The sequence below is a fragment of the Neltuma alba genome, unplaced genomic scaffold (assembly GCF_004799145.2).
Source record: "Neltuma alba isolate B1F8T4 unplaced genomic scaffold, ASM479914v2 tig00003421_pilon, whole genome shotgun sequence".
Taxonomy (NCBI): domain Eukaryota; kingdom Viridiplantae; phylum Streptophyta; class Magnoliopsida; order Fabales; family Fabaceae; genus Neltuma; species Neltuma alba.
The window spans coordinates 54,657-69,776 of NW_021633278.1; the positions used below are offsets into that span (position 1 = coordinate 54,657).

At 33.2% G+C, this 15,120-nt stretch overlaps 1 protein-coding gene and 1 pseudogene across 1 annotated transcript; both read right to left on the bottom strand.

Annotated features, from left to right (window-relative positions):
• Positions 1-668: 668 nt before the first annotated feature.
• Positions 669-3,081, bottom strand: LOC114741563 (amino acid transporter AVT1I-like; annotated as a pseudogene).
• Positions 3,082-5,332: 2,251 nt separating this feature from the next.
• Positions 5,333-7,944, bottom strand: LOC114741569 (amino acid transporter AVT1I-like). Its single transcript, XM_028929838.1, has 3 exons — positions 7,613-7,944; positions 6,683-7,290; positions 5,333-6,157 (listed from the first exon to the last, which is right to left on the bottom strand). The coding sequence occupies exons 1-3, from the start codon at positions 7,773-7,775 to the stop codon at positions 5,642-5,644; spliced, it is 1,287 nt and encodes a 428-aa protein (XP_028785671.1). The 5' UTR covers positions 7,776-7,944; the 3' UTR covers positions 5,333-5,641.
• Between the last annotated feature and the right edge of the window lie 7,176 nt (positions 7,945-15,120).

A 15,120-nucleotide genomic window follows, 5' to 3' on the forward strand; every position in this document is an offset into this window, starting at 1 on the left:
AATCATCACCATGAGTAATTGCTTATTTCCCAATCTCACATATATAAGTTTCTTTAATCCAATGTTATAGGTAATTTCTCGTGCTAAATATAATTTTCTCAATATCAATCCCAATTCCAATCCCTATCTCTCCTTTCTAATGGTTTGTACCAAACGGTACCTTACGTTATTGCATCAGAATATAATGCCCAAAATATTTATACAGAAACACGATGGCTTTCTGCACGAATAATAAAAGGCACAGATAAAAATATTAATATAAAACATTTTGCGTCTATGCCAACAAGATATTGTACATAGTATTACTTCTAGTCTTTAATATAAGATCTTGTTTAAGTTTTATTTTAGCCTTAAATATAGAACCCTAATCCATTTTATCTTTCATATTTATACTTTTTTTTTTCTAAAGTAATCCTTCTAATAATAATAGTTCTGACTAATACACTTGATTAGTAAAGATATTTTAGAAAAGATAATACTAATTTATGATAAATAACTAATTTAATTTATTTTAATTAGTTTTTATATCTAAGACAGGAGCTAGTATATTATTACAACTAAGTTAAACTTGTCCGCCTGTCGGGTCTTATTATGTCATACGGCTCTTAATAAGCATTTAACTTAATCGTACAAAAAATTTGTAGTACTAGCTATTTGCCGACATAAATCTACAAATGGCCAATTATGTCCAGAAGAGACGTGTAAGTACCAACAACAGTAATCGCAACCCCCATCGTTATTATCGAATAACTGATAATCACATCAGAACCAAATCTGCTGTAATTTCCAGAAATAATCTTCAGGCAGCACGCTGATGGAACAAGTATTGAAGACGAGACGCAAAGTAATGAACCCGCAAGTGGCCATGAGGTATCCGTACAGAGGAATAGAAACTGCTACGATGAGATTACTGATAAGCATGGAGGTCCTCACCCCCAGATGGGTCAGTCTTCTGTTGTAATAAGAAGGGACCATACTTTTTGCTGCGTTTATTAATGGGGTAAGCATTAAGGCGTGTTTGGCTATGGGATTGATCAAGGTGGTGTATGTTGCTAGTGTTGAGCTGAGTTTGCCTGCGGGAAGGTCTAGGGTTATCTGGGATATTGGACGTCTTCTCCAAACGTTAGGTATCCCAATGCTGCTGTGGCTGCGTAACCAAGAGTGCATAATGAAAAGGATGCAAGCCAAACCTGACAATTCATTAATTAGATTGATGAATTCAGAAAAGAATTCGATCCATTGATGAATACCATGCATTTATGTGGAGTCACGAAAAGGATATTGCCTAACTTGCTTTCTGAAAAAAAGACCAAGTTTTTCAGGCTCATTTGGCCAAATGTTAGGCCTATGCTTGCTTAGACAAAATCATCAAGACATCAAATCCATGAATAATCCCATTATTCATAAGAAATGAATATCACAACATTTTCAGGCTGTGAAACCTTTTGAACTTGATATTTTTCCACACATTTTATTGAATTTCTTGCATTTTTTTTCTTTTAATGTTTTTCCTCGTTTTCCAAATAGTAGCAAGATATCTATAACTTAAAAAGAAATATTAGAGTTATTATTTGTTACTCCTCTGGTTGTTAATATAAAACCTTTGCAGTGTAATTTGCATATAAAACAGGTCTTATATTAAGAGCCGGAGAAGTAGTATGGGCCATGCATAGAAAAAGGATCAACACATTCACTTTCAATATTTTTACCGACAGCACAACCAACTTGTCAGTATCAGAGGGCTAATTAAGTCCTAGTTCTCATAGAGTTACCATCAGATAAGTCCGACAATTATATTGATGAAAGTTGGATAAGCTTATGAGTCCAAAGGCCTTCATCTATCTTAGTTGTTTTAGGCGAGAGTAAGCCGATATCTATCTCTACAAAATAAAACATTGGCAAAATTTTCTATGAATGAGCTTTCTTTTGGCCTGATTCCTTTAAATGCACTGATCACTATTAATTCTTCAGGCAGAAAAACTTTACCCTGTCATGTTCTTAGTTGCCATCAGCTATGGGCACAACGAATGGAATGGGTGGACATGAGGATATGCTTACACTGGAAAAATGGCTTCTGTTTCTCATGGAAGTATAAAGAGTGGGCAACACCGGATGAACACCGTAACATAAGGCATAAAGACCCACAGCATTAGGAATTCCACTCCATCTTAACACAGTTCCTTTGCCTTGAAACCCACTTCCATCAATAGTAGCATTCCAAAAGAGAGACAAGATGAAGACTGCAGAAGCCAAGGCCCCAGTAGCAGACACATAAGAGGGCACGCTCAAGTCTTGCAACCACACAGTAGGCAGAACAATAATTGCAGCCAAAATGGGACAAAGCGGGGCCCCTCCAATTGCGAACCCTCCAATATCAATTTGAACTTTTGGTATAAGCTTGTATATATGGTCACCTTCTAGAATGAGGTAGCCTGTGACGACTAGGTAGAGCTCAGAGTTCATGGCTATGGACTCCATAAGCCTTCCTTTCTGTCCGAATGCGCGTTGGCCTATGTCAGAGACGGTCCTAATGTTAGGGTCCATGTCCATGCATCTTTGGACCGGCATGCCTGTGCAGGAACAAGCTGCAGAGATGACCAAAAGCAGCAATAAGCTCAACCATCCTCCCGATGCCAATGCGTAGGGTATGGACACCATGCCAATTCCTTAAAACACAGCAACATGAAAGTTTTGGACTATGCAGTTTCTAGATACAGATTTTCAGCTCAATACGCCACTATTAATCGGAACAAGGTATTATATCCCCAATGTGCAAACTATTTGCTCAAGAATGAGCGTTTGTAAAAAGAAAATTGCATGAGAAAGGAAAAGATGGTGATAAAAACGAATAGTAAAATAAAGAAAAATTCAAGACAGATGGGGTGGAGTTATGTAGTAGATAATAAGAAAACCTGAGATGGCATTAATGTCACGGAAGCAAGTCATGAAGAAGGAGGAGTTGCCCGGAGGAACGGCGTCGTGCTGTGCATCAGCTTTTGAGCCATTAAGCAGAGGCTGAGACTCTTCATCGAAGGGAAGGGATATAAGGAGCAAGCCATTACTACTTCCTTGAGCTGCCATATGTATATGGAACAACACAGCCCAAGAAATTAATTAACAACGTACGAGGTGTAATGTGTTATGAGTGAATAGGTTTCTAGCTCTATATATAACATGACAAGGGATCGCGGAAATGTTTTTTTCCCCCTTATTTTTCAAATTATTTTATTATGGTTACTTTATACGAACTACAATCTCCTCCTAATCCTTAATATAAGAATTAGTTAAGATTAATTTTAATCCGAGATATAATACCATAATTTACTCTGTCCCCCGTCTTTTTTTAAAATATTCCTATTAATTGCAAGAAGTTTTCACCAAAAAATAATTCTAATTATCTAAATACACATGATTAAAGATGACCGTTTTAAAGAAACCAACACACATTTGTGACAAATAACTAATTTAACCAATATTTTTAACATTTTCAAATTAATTATCTAACTTGTATTAAGGATTAGTAATAGTAATAGTGTGTATATTGACCTTTTTTTTTTTTTATGTTTATGAAAGAAAAGAACTGGGTTGCAGCACCAGCGAGCAACAATCACGTGGGAATTGTGCGTTGAGAACAAGACAAAGAGGCTGCTGAGACATGGGGGAGCGATGCGAGGGCTTAAATTCTCTCCGCCTCAATCTAAAGCAATGGTTCTAATTAATGCACGCCAACAAAACCTCTCTCTTCTCTCTTGTCTAGCTACTCTCTGAGCCTTTTCCATTCCAAGACCAAGTAGCCCAATTCTTCATAAAGTTGAATCAGGATGGCATCCAATTTTTCAGCCGATGGAAATTAATGGTGGGTTAAATGGTGGTGGCATCTTAATTAGTCTTATTCCATTATTTTAAAATTATATTTAGCACTCAATGAACCTGGCTTTCCTTTTGGCGTACATATATTATAAAACATATTTTGGTTTGACGTTCAGGCTGTATTTGGTGTTATTTGCGCTTTATATATTATCTACACCTAGCGGTCCTGAGCATTACATGAGACTGAGTGGTCCCTCTCAATTTTATTTTTCAATGGAAATTAGACATTTCCAGTGTTTCATATTATATTAAACTTTTGTTCTCCTAATTTTGAGAAACAGAGGATATACTCTCAAGTCTTGATCCATTCCCCGCAGAAAAAAGTGAATATTTAAAAGCGTGGGACCACTTTCTTTTTGTGTGTGTGTATATGTATGTATATATGTATATGTATATATTAGTTCTATATGCCTGATTGTTGAGAACTTTGTCTGGTCCACATCTAATAATTATCCTCTCAAATCATATATGCTGTTTTAGAGAAATAATACTATTATTTGTGCTTAATATAAGAGTTAGTTAACTAATTTAAGTAAATTTAAAAAATTAATTAAATTAGTTATTTGTAATAAATAAATATTATTTTTTAAAATACTCTTATTTATCATGTGTATTAGCTAGAATTACTATTTGATGAAATATTTAACACATGCAACTACTGCAAAGACTATCATGAAAAAATAAATAAATGTAAGAGATAAAGTGAATTAGGATCTTATATTTAAGACTAAATAAATGTCCAAATAGCTCTTATATTAAAAACCGGAGGTAGTGTTAAGTTTCTAGTTTGTCGTGAAATTAAAACGTGAACTTTGTGGAAAATAATGTCAATTGCTGAAAAAATCATTTTAAGATCTGGTTTACGGAAAATCTTCGCAAGTTTTGTGAGGATCCGTGTTAAACAGTCATGATTTATGCGTTAAGACAAACGTCTCTTGTTTTAGATTTAGAAAGTAATTTTTTTCCCAAAAAAAAGACTTACTTGAATGAGTTTTTGTAAAAAAGAAACAACGTTATGTTTTTCCCCGTAAAAAGAAAGAACAAATGAAGGCAAGCAGGAGACCATTTCATATTAAAGTTTTGGGACTACTGGTTTTTCCAAGAGTAATTCAAGACGAAATAGAAGCTGGTCAGAGTATATTTTACTTTTAAATAAACAAGAAATAACATATAATTAACTTTCAAAAAATAATAACAAAATAAAAATGCAACAATTTAAAGATAAGAATAGAATATCTCCCAGCCACATTTTGGTAACGAAACAAAGACAAAAAAAGAAAAAACAAAGAAAATGATATGTCAAAAGCATTCCAGACAACCAGGTGAAGCCAGATATAAGAGATTCCCATATCAGAAAAGGAGAGGAATGAAAGGACCTATACATTCATCACACCCTCCCACATGCGTGCCACAGAGCAACGAAATTCCAATACATTGGAATCATTAATTATTTGCCAAACACCTTAATTACATATATAATTCATACAGCTACATTAACTGACTTTAATTATACACAAATATATATTAATCTCTATGTACTGAGAGAAGATACTCTAATAACTGGTCTACGAAAAGGCACGTCTATATAAATATTCACATGAACACAAAACATAACGTCTACGTCGACAAAGCATAGCTTATAGGTATATTTAACTTCCTATGACGCAAAACCGCGCCAGGTCTTTGATTAAGTCATACGCCTTTGTCTTTCTTAATACACACATTCACCTTAATCGTGCAAATTAATCAAATACTGTTCGCTGACATAATTCTACAAGTGGCCTATTATGTCCAGAAGAGACGTGTAAGTACCAACAACAGCAATCGCAACCCCCATCACTATTATCGAATAACTGATGATCATATCACAACCAAATCTCCTGTAAGCTCCAGAAATCTTCAAGTAGCAAACTGACGGGACCAGTATTGAAGTGGAGACGCAAAGTAATGCTCCTGCAAGTGCCATGAGGTATCCATAGAGGGGAATAGAGACTGCTACGATGAGATTACTGATGAGCATGGAGGTGCTCACTACCAGATGGGTCAGTCTCTTGTTGTAATGTGAAGGGACCATACCTTTTGCTGCGTTTATTGTTGGGGTGAGCATTAAGGCGTATTTGGCTATAGGATTGACCAGGGTGGTGTATATGGCTACTCTTGAGCTGAGTTTGCCTGCGGGAAGGTCTAGGGTTATCTGGGATTGGACGTCTTGTCCAAACATGAGGTATCCCAATACGGCTGCCGCTGCGTAACCAACAGTGCATAATGAAAAGCATACAAGCAAAACCTGCCAATTCATCATTACTTTGGTATGAACGATACATTCTCGAGTCAGGAAAAGAATTGCTACCTGACTTGCTTTATGGAAAGTCATAAATTAAAGTTCGTTGGTGCATGAAGCTCATTTGCCCAAATGTTCGGCTGTCCCTACTTTTTTTTTTTTTTAACTACTTGGACAAGATCTCAATCATGACACAGATCTGAGTTCTTGTTCAGATAAATCCAGCGGATAATGATAAAGTCGGATAAGCTTGCTTGTCCAGACGTGAGGGCGTGAGGCCTCTATCTATCTGAATAAGATTAAACTTTACTAAGTTTCTATAAATGCAACTTTCTTTAACTTTTCGCCTGAATAATAAAAGTACTTTACCAAGTTTCCATGCATTGAATGCACCTTCCTTTAATTTTTGGCCTGATTATTTAATTCAGATGCACTTGCTATTAGCTCTTCAGCCAAAAAACCGTGTCATGCATCCGCCAAAAGCCATAGACAAAACGGAATAGGTGAACATGTTAGTAGAAGGATACTCACAGTGGAAAAGTGGCTTCTGTTTCTCATGGAAGTATAAAGAGTGGGCAACACCGGATGAGCACTGTAGCAGAAGGCATATAAACCCACAGCATTAGGAATCCCACCCCATCTCCACACAGTTCCTTTGCCATGAAACCCAGTTCCATCAAGAGCAGCATTCCACCAGAGAGACAAGAGGAAGACTGTAGAAGCCAAGGCCCCAGTTGCGGACACATAAGAGAGCAGGCTCAAGTCTTGCAGCCACACAGTAGGCAGAATAATAAGTGCAGCGACAATGGCAGAAAGTGTGGGTCCTCCAATCGTGAACCCTCCTATGTCAATCTCAAGGTTTGGTATCAGCTTGTTGATGTTGTCGCCTTCTAGAATGAGGTAGCCCGCGACAACCAGGTAGAGCTCAGAGTTCATGGCTATGGAGACCATGAGCCTTCCTTTGTGTCCGAATGCGCGCTGGCCTATGTCGGGGAAGGTCCTAATGTCAGGGTCCATGTCCATGCATCTTTGGACCATGATGCCGGTGTAGTAACAAGCTATGGCGATGAGAAATAGCAGCGATAAGCTCAACCATCCTCCCGACGCCACTGCGTAGGGTATGGACACTATGCCAATTCCTGAAAACGAAATTTCGGATCACATACTTTCAGTTACAAATCTTCAGCTCGATACATGACTATTAATTAAGGACATGTTAATGAATCATTTAATGCAGTCAGAAGATTGGTTCCAGCAGGGTTAGACAGAAGGTCGCGGGAAACAAGATCTAGAATCGCCAAAACGCAAAAACCCTTTACATGCTCAGTAATAGGAATTGTGAGAGTTTGGAAGAATTAAGAAAAATTAGAGAAAACAAAAAGAAGATGGTGAAAACGAATCCTATAAAAGAGGAATGGAAGAGAGACAATGTGAAGGAAGTGGAAAAAGTGAGTAAGGAACCTGAGATTGCGTTGATGCCATGGAAGCAGGTCTTGAAGAAGGAGGAGGTGGGGGATGGAACAGCGCCGTGCGGATCAGCTTTGGAGGCATTGGGCAGAGGAAGGGGCTCTTCATCAAAGAGAAGGGGTATAGTGACGAAGCTATCGCTGCCGTGAGCGCCCATGGACAGAAATCAAACAAGAAGGAGGCGTACCGTGTCTGTGTGAGCCAGATCAGTGTGTTGCTCTGTATTAATACAAGCCAGGTGGCCGGGTTCAGAAGAGTTCGGCGATGCGGTCCATTTTTCCTTTTAGCTATCATGTTATAGTGAGTTATTGACCACGTATTTGATGTATGTCTGGGAGTGCGAGCTTTTAACAAGTATAGATCACGTGGGAATTGATTGCTGAGGATAAGACAGGTGGGGGCATTCAAATGGCGCCGCGACGCGGGGGTCCGTTTCTCAGAGCTAAGCCCCACTTTCTTGTATCTAGGCACCCGTGTTTTTAAAGCCCTGCTTCATAACTTCAATCCCTTGTTACAATAAAGAATAAACAAATACAGTACCAAAATCACACTATACAAAATATCTTCTTTAATTTTTATTTTTATTTTAAATATAAAATATTAATCTATTTTAATTTTTATATTTATTTTTTTAAAATAGTCTTTATAATAATAATAATAATAATGTCGGTTAATATATTTAATTAGTAAGGATATTTTTTTTTAAATATTTATTTGCTATAAATAACTTATTTAATTAATTTCTTTAATATACTCAAATTAGATAACTAATTCACATATTAATAGGCGAAGGTAATATTTAATTGGAGCAAAAGTATAAAAATAGGTTTAAAATCTCAAGCAAAATTTTTTATATTGAAAAATATTACTATAAAAAAACTATTTTTTATAAAGTAAAAACTAAAATATACATGTGCGCATAAAAGACTCATCCTTCCGATAAAATAATTGTCAATGTATCAATTTGAGCTGGGTTCAGTAGGAGATGGTGTTTTCTTTTCAAGTGTAATCCTTTTAAAAGCAAACATTAAATATGGATACTTCTTAACGGAATTAAGGCGGGGGGGATTTTTTTTGGAGAAAAAAAACAAAAAAATAACACTTGAATTTCCTAATCTCCAAATAGTCTGCTGAATTTAAAAAGCTCAATTGGGTCTCAATTGGGATTATCATGTTAAAGGAAAAGACTAAATTACCTTTCATTTTATTTATTGTTTTTAAAATACTAAAGCCTACACTAGCTGGCTGGCCAATCACCAGAGCTCCAGCGGCGACAGTCACCGAAGCTTCGATGATCGGCCGACAATTGGTCATCGAAGCTCTGGCGGTTGGAAATAATTTTTTTGAAAATTTTTATAATTTCAATATAACGGTTAACAACTTTCGTAACGCTATTAACAATTTCAGTATAGCAGTTAACAACAAGTTTTCTGAGAAATTCAACAAGTTTTGGCAGTCGGAAATAATTTCTTAAAATTTTTTTACAACATCGGCATAACTATTAACAACTTTTGTAACGCTATTAACAACTCCAGTATAGTAGTTAACAACAAGTTTTCTAGAAAATTCAACAAACTCCGACGGCTGGAAATAATTTTTTTGAAAATTTTTACAATTTCAATATAACTGTTAACAACTTTTGTAAAGCTATTAACAATTTCAATATAGCAATTAACAACATGTTTTCTGGAAAATTCAATAAGCTTCGACGGCTGGAAACAATTTTTGTGAAAATTTTTACAACTTTAATATAACGGTAAGCAACTTTTGTGAAAATTTTTACAATTTCAATATAACGGTTAACAACTTTAGTAACGCTATTAACAACTTTAGTATATCAGTTAACAACATATTTTTTGGAAAATTCAACAATTGGTCGTCGGAGCTCCAACGGCGGAATTTTTTTTTTTAATTTTTACAATTTCAGTATAATGGTTAACAACTTTTGTAACTCTATTAACAACTTCAGTATAGCAATTAACAATAGGTTTTTGAGTTTGTTAACGACATTACTGAAATTATAAAATGCTATTTTTTGAATTTTCTGAAAAACCTGTTGTTAATCTTTATGTCAAAGTTTTTAATAGAGTTACAAAAGTTGTTAACCGTTATACTGAAATTGTAAAAATTTTCAAAAAAAATAGTTGTTAAAGTTATAAAAAATGCCCTTTTTTTTTGAATTTGTAAGAAAACCTATTGTTAAATGCTATAACGAAGTTGTTAATAGAGTTACAAAACCTGTTAACGACATTACTGAAGTTATAAAAATGCTAACTTTTAAATTTTTTGGAAAACATGTCATTAACTACTATACTGAGGTTATTAATAACATTACAAAAGTTGTTAACCGTTATATTGAAGTTATAAAAATTTTCAAAAAAAAAAAGTTGCTAAAGTTGTAAAAATGCCATTTTTTTGAATTTTTAAGAAAACCTGTTGTTAAATGCTATACCGAAGTTGTTAATATAGTTACGGAACTTGTTAATGACATTATTGAAGTTGTAAAAACACTACTTTTTAAATTTCTCAAAAAACCTGTTGTTAATAATGTTACAAAAGTTGTTAACTGTTATACTAACGTTATAAAAATTTTCAAAAAAATTTGTTTCTAGCCACCGGAGCTCCGGCGACCAATTGTTGAATTTCTTGAAAAACCTGTTGTTAACTGCTATACTGAAATTATTAATAGCGTCACAAAAGTTGTTAACTGTTATACTGAAGTTGTAAAAGTTTTCAAAAAAATTGTTTCCGGCAGTCGCAACTTGTTGAATTTCCCAAAAAACCTGTTGTTAACTGCTATACTGAAGTTGTTAATAGTGTTACAAAAATTGTTAACCGTTATATTGAAGTTGTAAAAATTTTTCAAAAAAATTGTTTACAGCCACCAGAACTTGTTGAATTTCCCAGAAAACCTGTTGTTAACTGCTATAATGAAGTTATTAATAACTTTACAAAAGTTGTTAACCGTTATACTGAAATTGTAAAAATTTTCAAAAAAATTGTATCCAGCGTTCCGAGCCTGTTAAATTTTCTAGAAAACCTGTTATTAACTGGTATACTGAAGTTGTTAATAGCCTTACAAAAATTGTTAACCGTTATACTAAAGTTATAAAAATTTTCAAAAAAATTGTTTCCAACTATCGAAACTCCAGTGACCAATTGTCGGCAACCAACCGGAGCTCTAACAACCGACCGGCCAGCCAATGAGGGCTTTAGTATTTTAAAAACAATAAATAAAATGAAGGGTAGTTTGGTCTTTTCTTTTAACATGATAATCCTAATTTGGTATCTTGACACCAAATTGGGATTTTTCAAATTCAGCAGACCATTTGGATATTATGAAATTCAAATGTTATTTTTCTTTCTTTCTTTCTTTTTTTTTTTTTTTTTTGTTTTCATCCCCTTTTTAACCTAAGGGATGGGTTTTTCTACTTTCTAGGCTTGTGGCACAGCCATGATGGTAATGGTGGTCCCCGGCATTTTGCTCTTTCAATAACATTCGTTCCACTCAGGCAAACAGACAACACGTTATAAGGGGAACCTTGGCAGTTTCTATATATCGTGATTCATGCGCATCGCTGAATTCTGATGCCGACGAGTCAACACCGGCCGCCTCTAAAATCGTTTCTTTTTTTCCTTTAAAAAAATTAAATGGATTATCTCTTAAATTTAATTTTATTTTAATTTTCATTTCCAAAATTTAAAATCAAGGTTTTTATTCTTTCAAATTGAATTTTATTTTGGTCCATTCAATTTTTTTTAAATCTTTAAATAATATTTTTGTTCCGTAAAATTTTATTCTAAGAATTTTAATTTTTAAGAATTAAAATCAAAATGAAGTGAAATTTTAAAAAAAATTATAGTAATTTGATTTAAATTAACAAATGTACAGTGGTTGCTGGGGTCCTTTTGGCACATCTATAGAGAATAACACCACAATCTTGTGTAAGAATGAGCCGCACAGAGACAATACTGTTTTTTTTTTTTTTTGGGAAAAAAAGGTAACATCTTCTAAAACCAGTGGTCACCGCATACGTATTACATTACATTTAATAATAGTAGCAACTTTTAAGTTTTAAAGCTTAAACTAATTGCGTGTTTGGTTCACTAAATCATGAGAAATGTAATGGAATGTAAAGTAATATAATGAAATATAATATAATAATAATTATATGAGTTTGTTTGGTACTCTATCAAGGAAAAATGATGCGTAAGCATAAAAATGCTTGGTTGAATTACTAAGAATATGGGAATAGGCAGTAATAATATATTAACAAAAATAAAATTATCCCTATTTACGTTTATATATACAAGTGATATGATTATAAAAAGAAGTTGAAAAATAAGCAATAAGCTTTATATTGTTGTGAATATAATAATATTTTTATGGATGTCCATATCTCTTTCATTATCATCAATATTTTTAATTACCTCTATATCTTATAATTATCTTCTATTATTATATAATTTGTAGAGTATGTTAAAGATGTAAAGCAGAATAAGAAATACTCCTGTCTTTTATTCTCCTTTTTTTCCACTCCTTTTTTTTTAGTTTTATAACATATATAAGATTTCAACTTATAAAATATAACTAAAAAAATAAAATACAAGTATCAAGCAAGGTTATAGCGCACATCGCATGCCCACGGTAAAGAAGTAATAAAAATAACGAAAAACAAAAAGCAATTTAACAACTAATAAATCAATCAATATAAGCTGTATGCTTCATAAGGTAAGGCATAAAAAGACTCAGAAAAATTATCTTTTTTTTTTTTTTAAGAAATGAGTTGTTAACTGTGTCATTTAATCCATCTTAGAAACATAAAAATAAACTGTCAATCATATTGAGAACCATTACTAAAAAGGGGACGAGGAGTAAAGAATGGAAGACGACGATGACGTGATCTCCTACTTGAAGGGTGTTTGGATAAGATCAAAATTATGGTTTCAGAAGTGTTTTTACTGTATACGAAATAAATATGTGAAAGAGATTGTCTCGATTTGTAGAAAAGTACTTCTGAAAAGTGATTTTAAGGGCATCCAAACACCCTCTTGGATGAAGAAAAAATAGATTATATTCAAATATGATATAATCCATACTAAAATTAAATATTAGATAAGCACAAAAATAAGGTAAAAAATTACGAAAATTTTCAAAAATTAACTTCTCAAAAATATGAAGATTGACTTCAAAAAAAAAAAAAGAAATATTAATCTCAAGCCAAAATAAGAAATCAAAAAATATTCATATTTTCAATTCAAATCTCAATTTTTATAAAAAAATTTCTAAAATTAATCAATTAATTTAATAATGCGTAAAAAGTTCATTTAAATCCAAAATATCATTTAATTCCTATATTAATATGAGATCAAATATACAAAAATTAAGTTTTATCAGAGGCGGGGCAAAGAAGCTTAGAAAATGCTGCAAAAAATCAATAGTGACCAATTGAAAATCAAGGCAAACACAGAGTATCATCATCGCTGGAGATTGATGGTCAAAGACGAGTTTGAAAACCGTAAAACAAAAACAGTTTTCAATGGCTGAGAAAAGTGAAATCAGGCTAATTTCAGGGAGAGAATTGTCAGATTGCTTCAAAGAGAGAAAATCAAGGCAATAAGTTGATACTACCTCCTGTCCTAATTATAAGAGCCAGTTAACTAATTTGAGGAGATTAAAGAAGTAAGTTGAGTTAGTTATTTGTCTTAAATAGGTGTTATCTTTCCTAAAATATCCCTACTAATCAAGTGTATTGACTAGAACTATCATTGTTAGAAGGGCTACTTTGAAAAAAAATGTATAAATATGAGAAACAAAATAGATTGGGATCTTATATTTAGAACTAAAATAAAAACTAAACATAATCTTATATTAAGGACAGGAGGTAGTAGTAGATTTGGGCTCACTGATCACAGTAGCAGCGGCGCCTCAGTTCGCGGGCAACAGCAATAATAAAGAGAGCGGGTAGGCAGTGATTAAGTTTATGGGTTTTTTATCAAGGATATTTTGGTTAATTTAAAAATTATAATGATAATAATATCTTTTTTTATTCTATTATAAGAGGTGTGCATTCTCCCTCATCAATTTTAAAAGTATAATTCTCTTTACATTATTTTAGATAATCAAAATTATAACATGTAATTCTCTTTATATTATACAATTAGCCAACGAGTGAATCAGCTCGTTATATTGTTATATTATGATTACATATAATCTCCTTCCATGAAATGCAACCAAACGGGCCGTAAATTGACCAATATTTTAGAAATCAAAAACACGTTCTCCCTCCTCAGGCACCAGAGCTGTATAGCGACCGGCTGAGAATGGATACGGAGAACATCTCTTAAAGTCAAATCTGGTTTGTCTTAGCTTTTAGAAAGTGTTCGGATAGAAACCAAACCATGGTTTCAGAAATGCTTTTAAGGTTTACGAAGTAAATATGTAGAAAAATTTGTCTCGTTTTACAAAAAAGTACTTCTAAAATTATAGTTTAAAGGTTGTCAAGCACCTTTTTTAGTTTTTTTTCCATCAAACCGCTGGCTTGCCGTGTAATAAAAAAAAAAAAAACCCGTTCTCCCTCAATTTATGCTATTTGCACCAATATGTTAATTTTTTAATAATATTTCTTCGTAAGCAAAGCACTAAAAAGATTTTTTTATTAAAATATTTTTAAAATCTAAGAGATGTGAAATACGAATCAAGCAACTTTTGACAAGTCAGTTGCCAGGATGGGTAACCCATCATAATATGCCGTCCCGTGTGTATGTCACCTCACGTCTATATTTATTTCAGTCACGAGTAATTTTATAAAAATTAAGATGCAAAAACTAAACTCATAAACTTTTTCCTCTCATTTCCTCGTCTCCATCAAACTTCTTCCGATGTAATATCTCATAAAATATTATTATAATATTATTAAAATATAAATAAATAAATTTAACAGGTTAAAATTCAATCTAATTAAACTCATAGGAGAAAAAGGAAAAGAAAATTCTAAGGGAATCCTGATTCATGTTTAGAAGCTAAAAGGACATGACTTTAATAATTTTTACCGTTGTTACTTCCTACCCAACTTTGTATAGAACTTTATTAATTTATAAAGATATTGTTTTTCAAAAAAAAAATTATGAAAAATTTATATGTATAGTCTAGATTTTAAACCTTTCAAGTTTTAAATTAACATCAATATAAAATACGTAGAAAATCTTACTCTTTGTAAGTTATAAACAAAGCATCTTGCAAAAATTACTTTTTTGTTTTTATAACTTACGTAAAAAGTTAGCTTCAATCACGTGTTGTCATTTCTCTAATGAGTAATGTAGAATAATTGATAATCATATCAGAACCAAATCTGCCGTAAGCTCCAGAAGTCTTCAAGGCAGCAAACTGGTGGGACTACAATTGCGGCGCAGAGCCTCTCCATTTCTTTTTCATCAATTCCCCCGTGCTCATAAAGTGATGAGCAATCTAGGTCGCGTCTAGATCTAATCAGGACGATTTA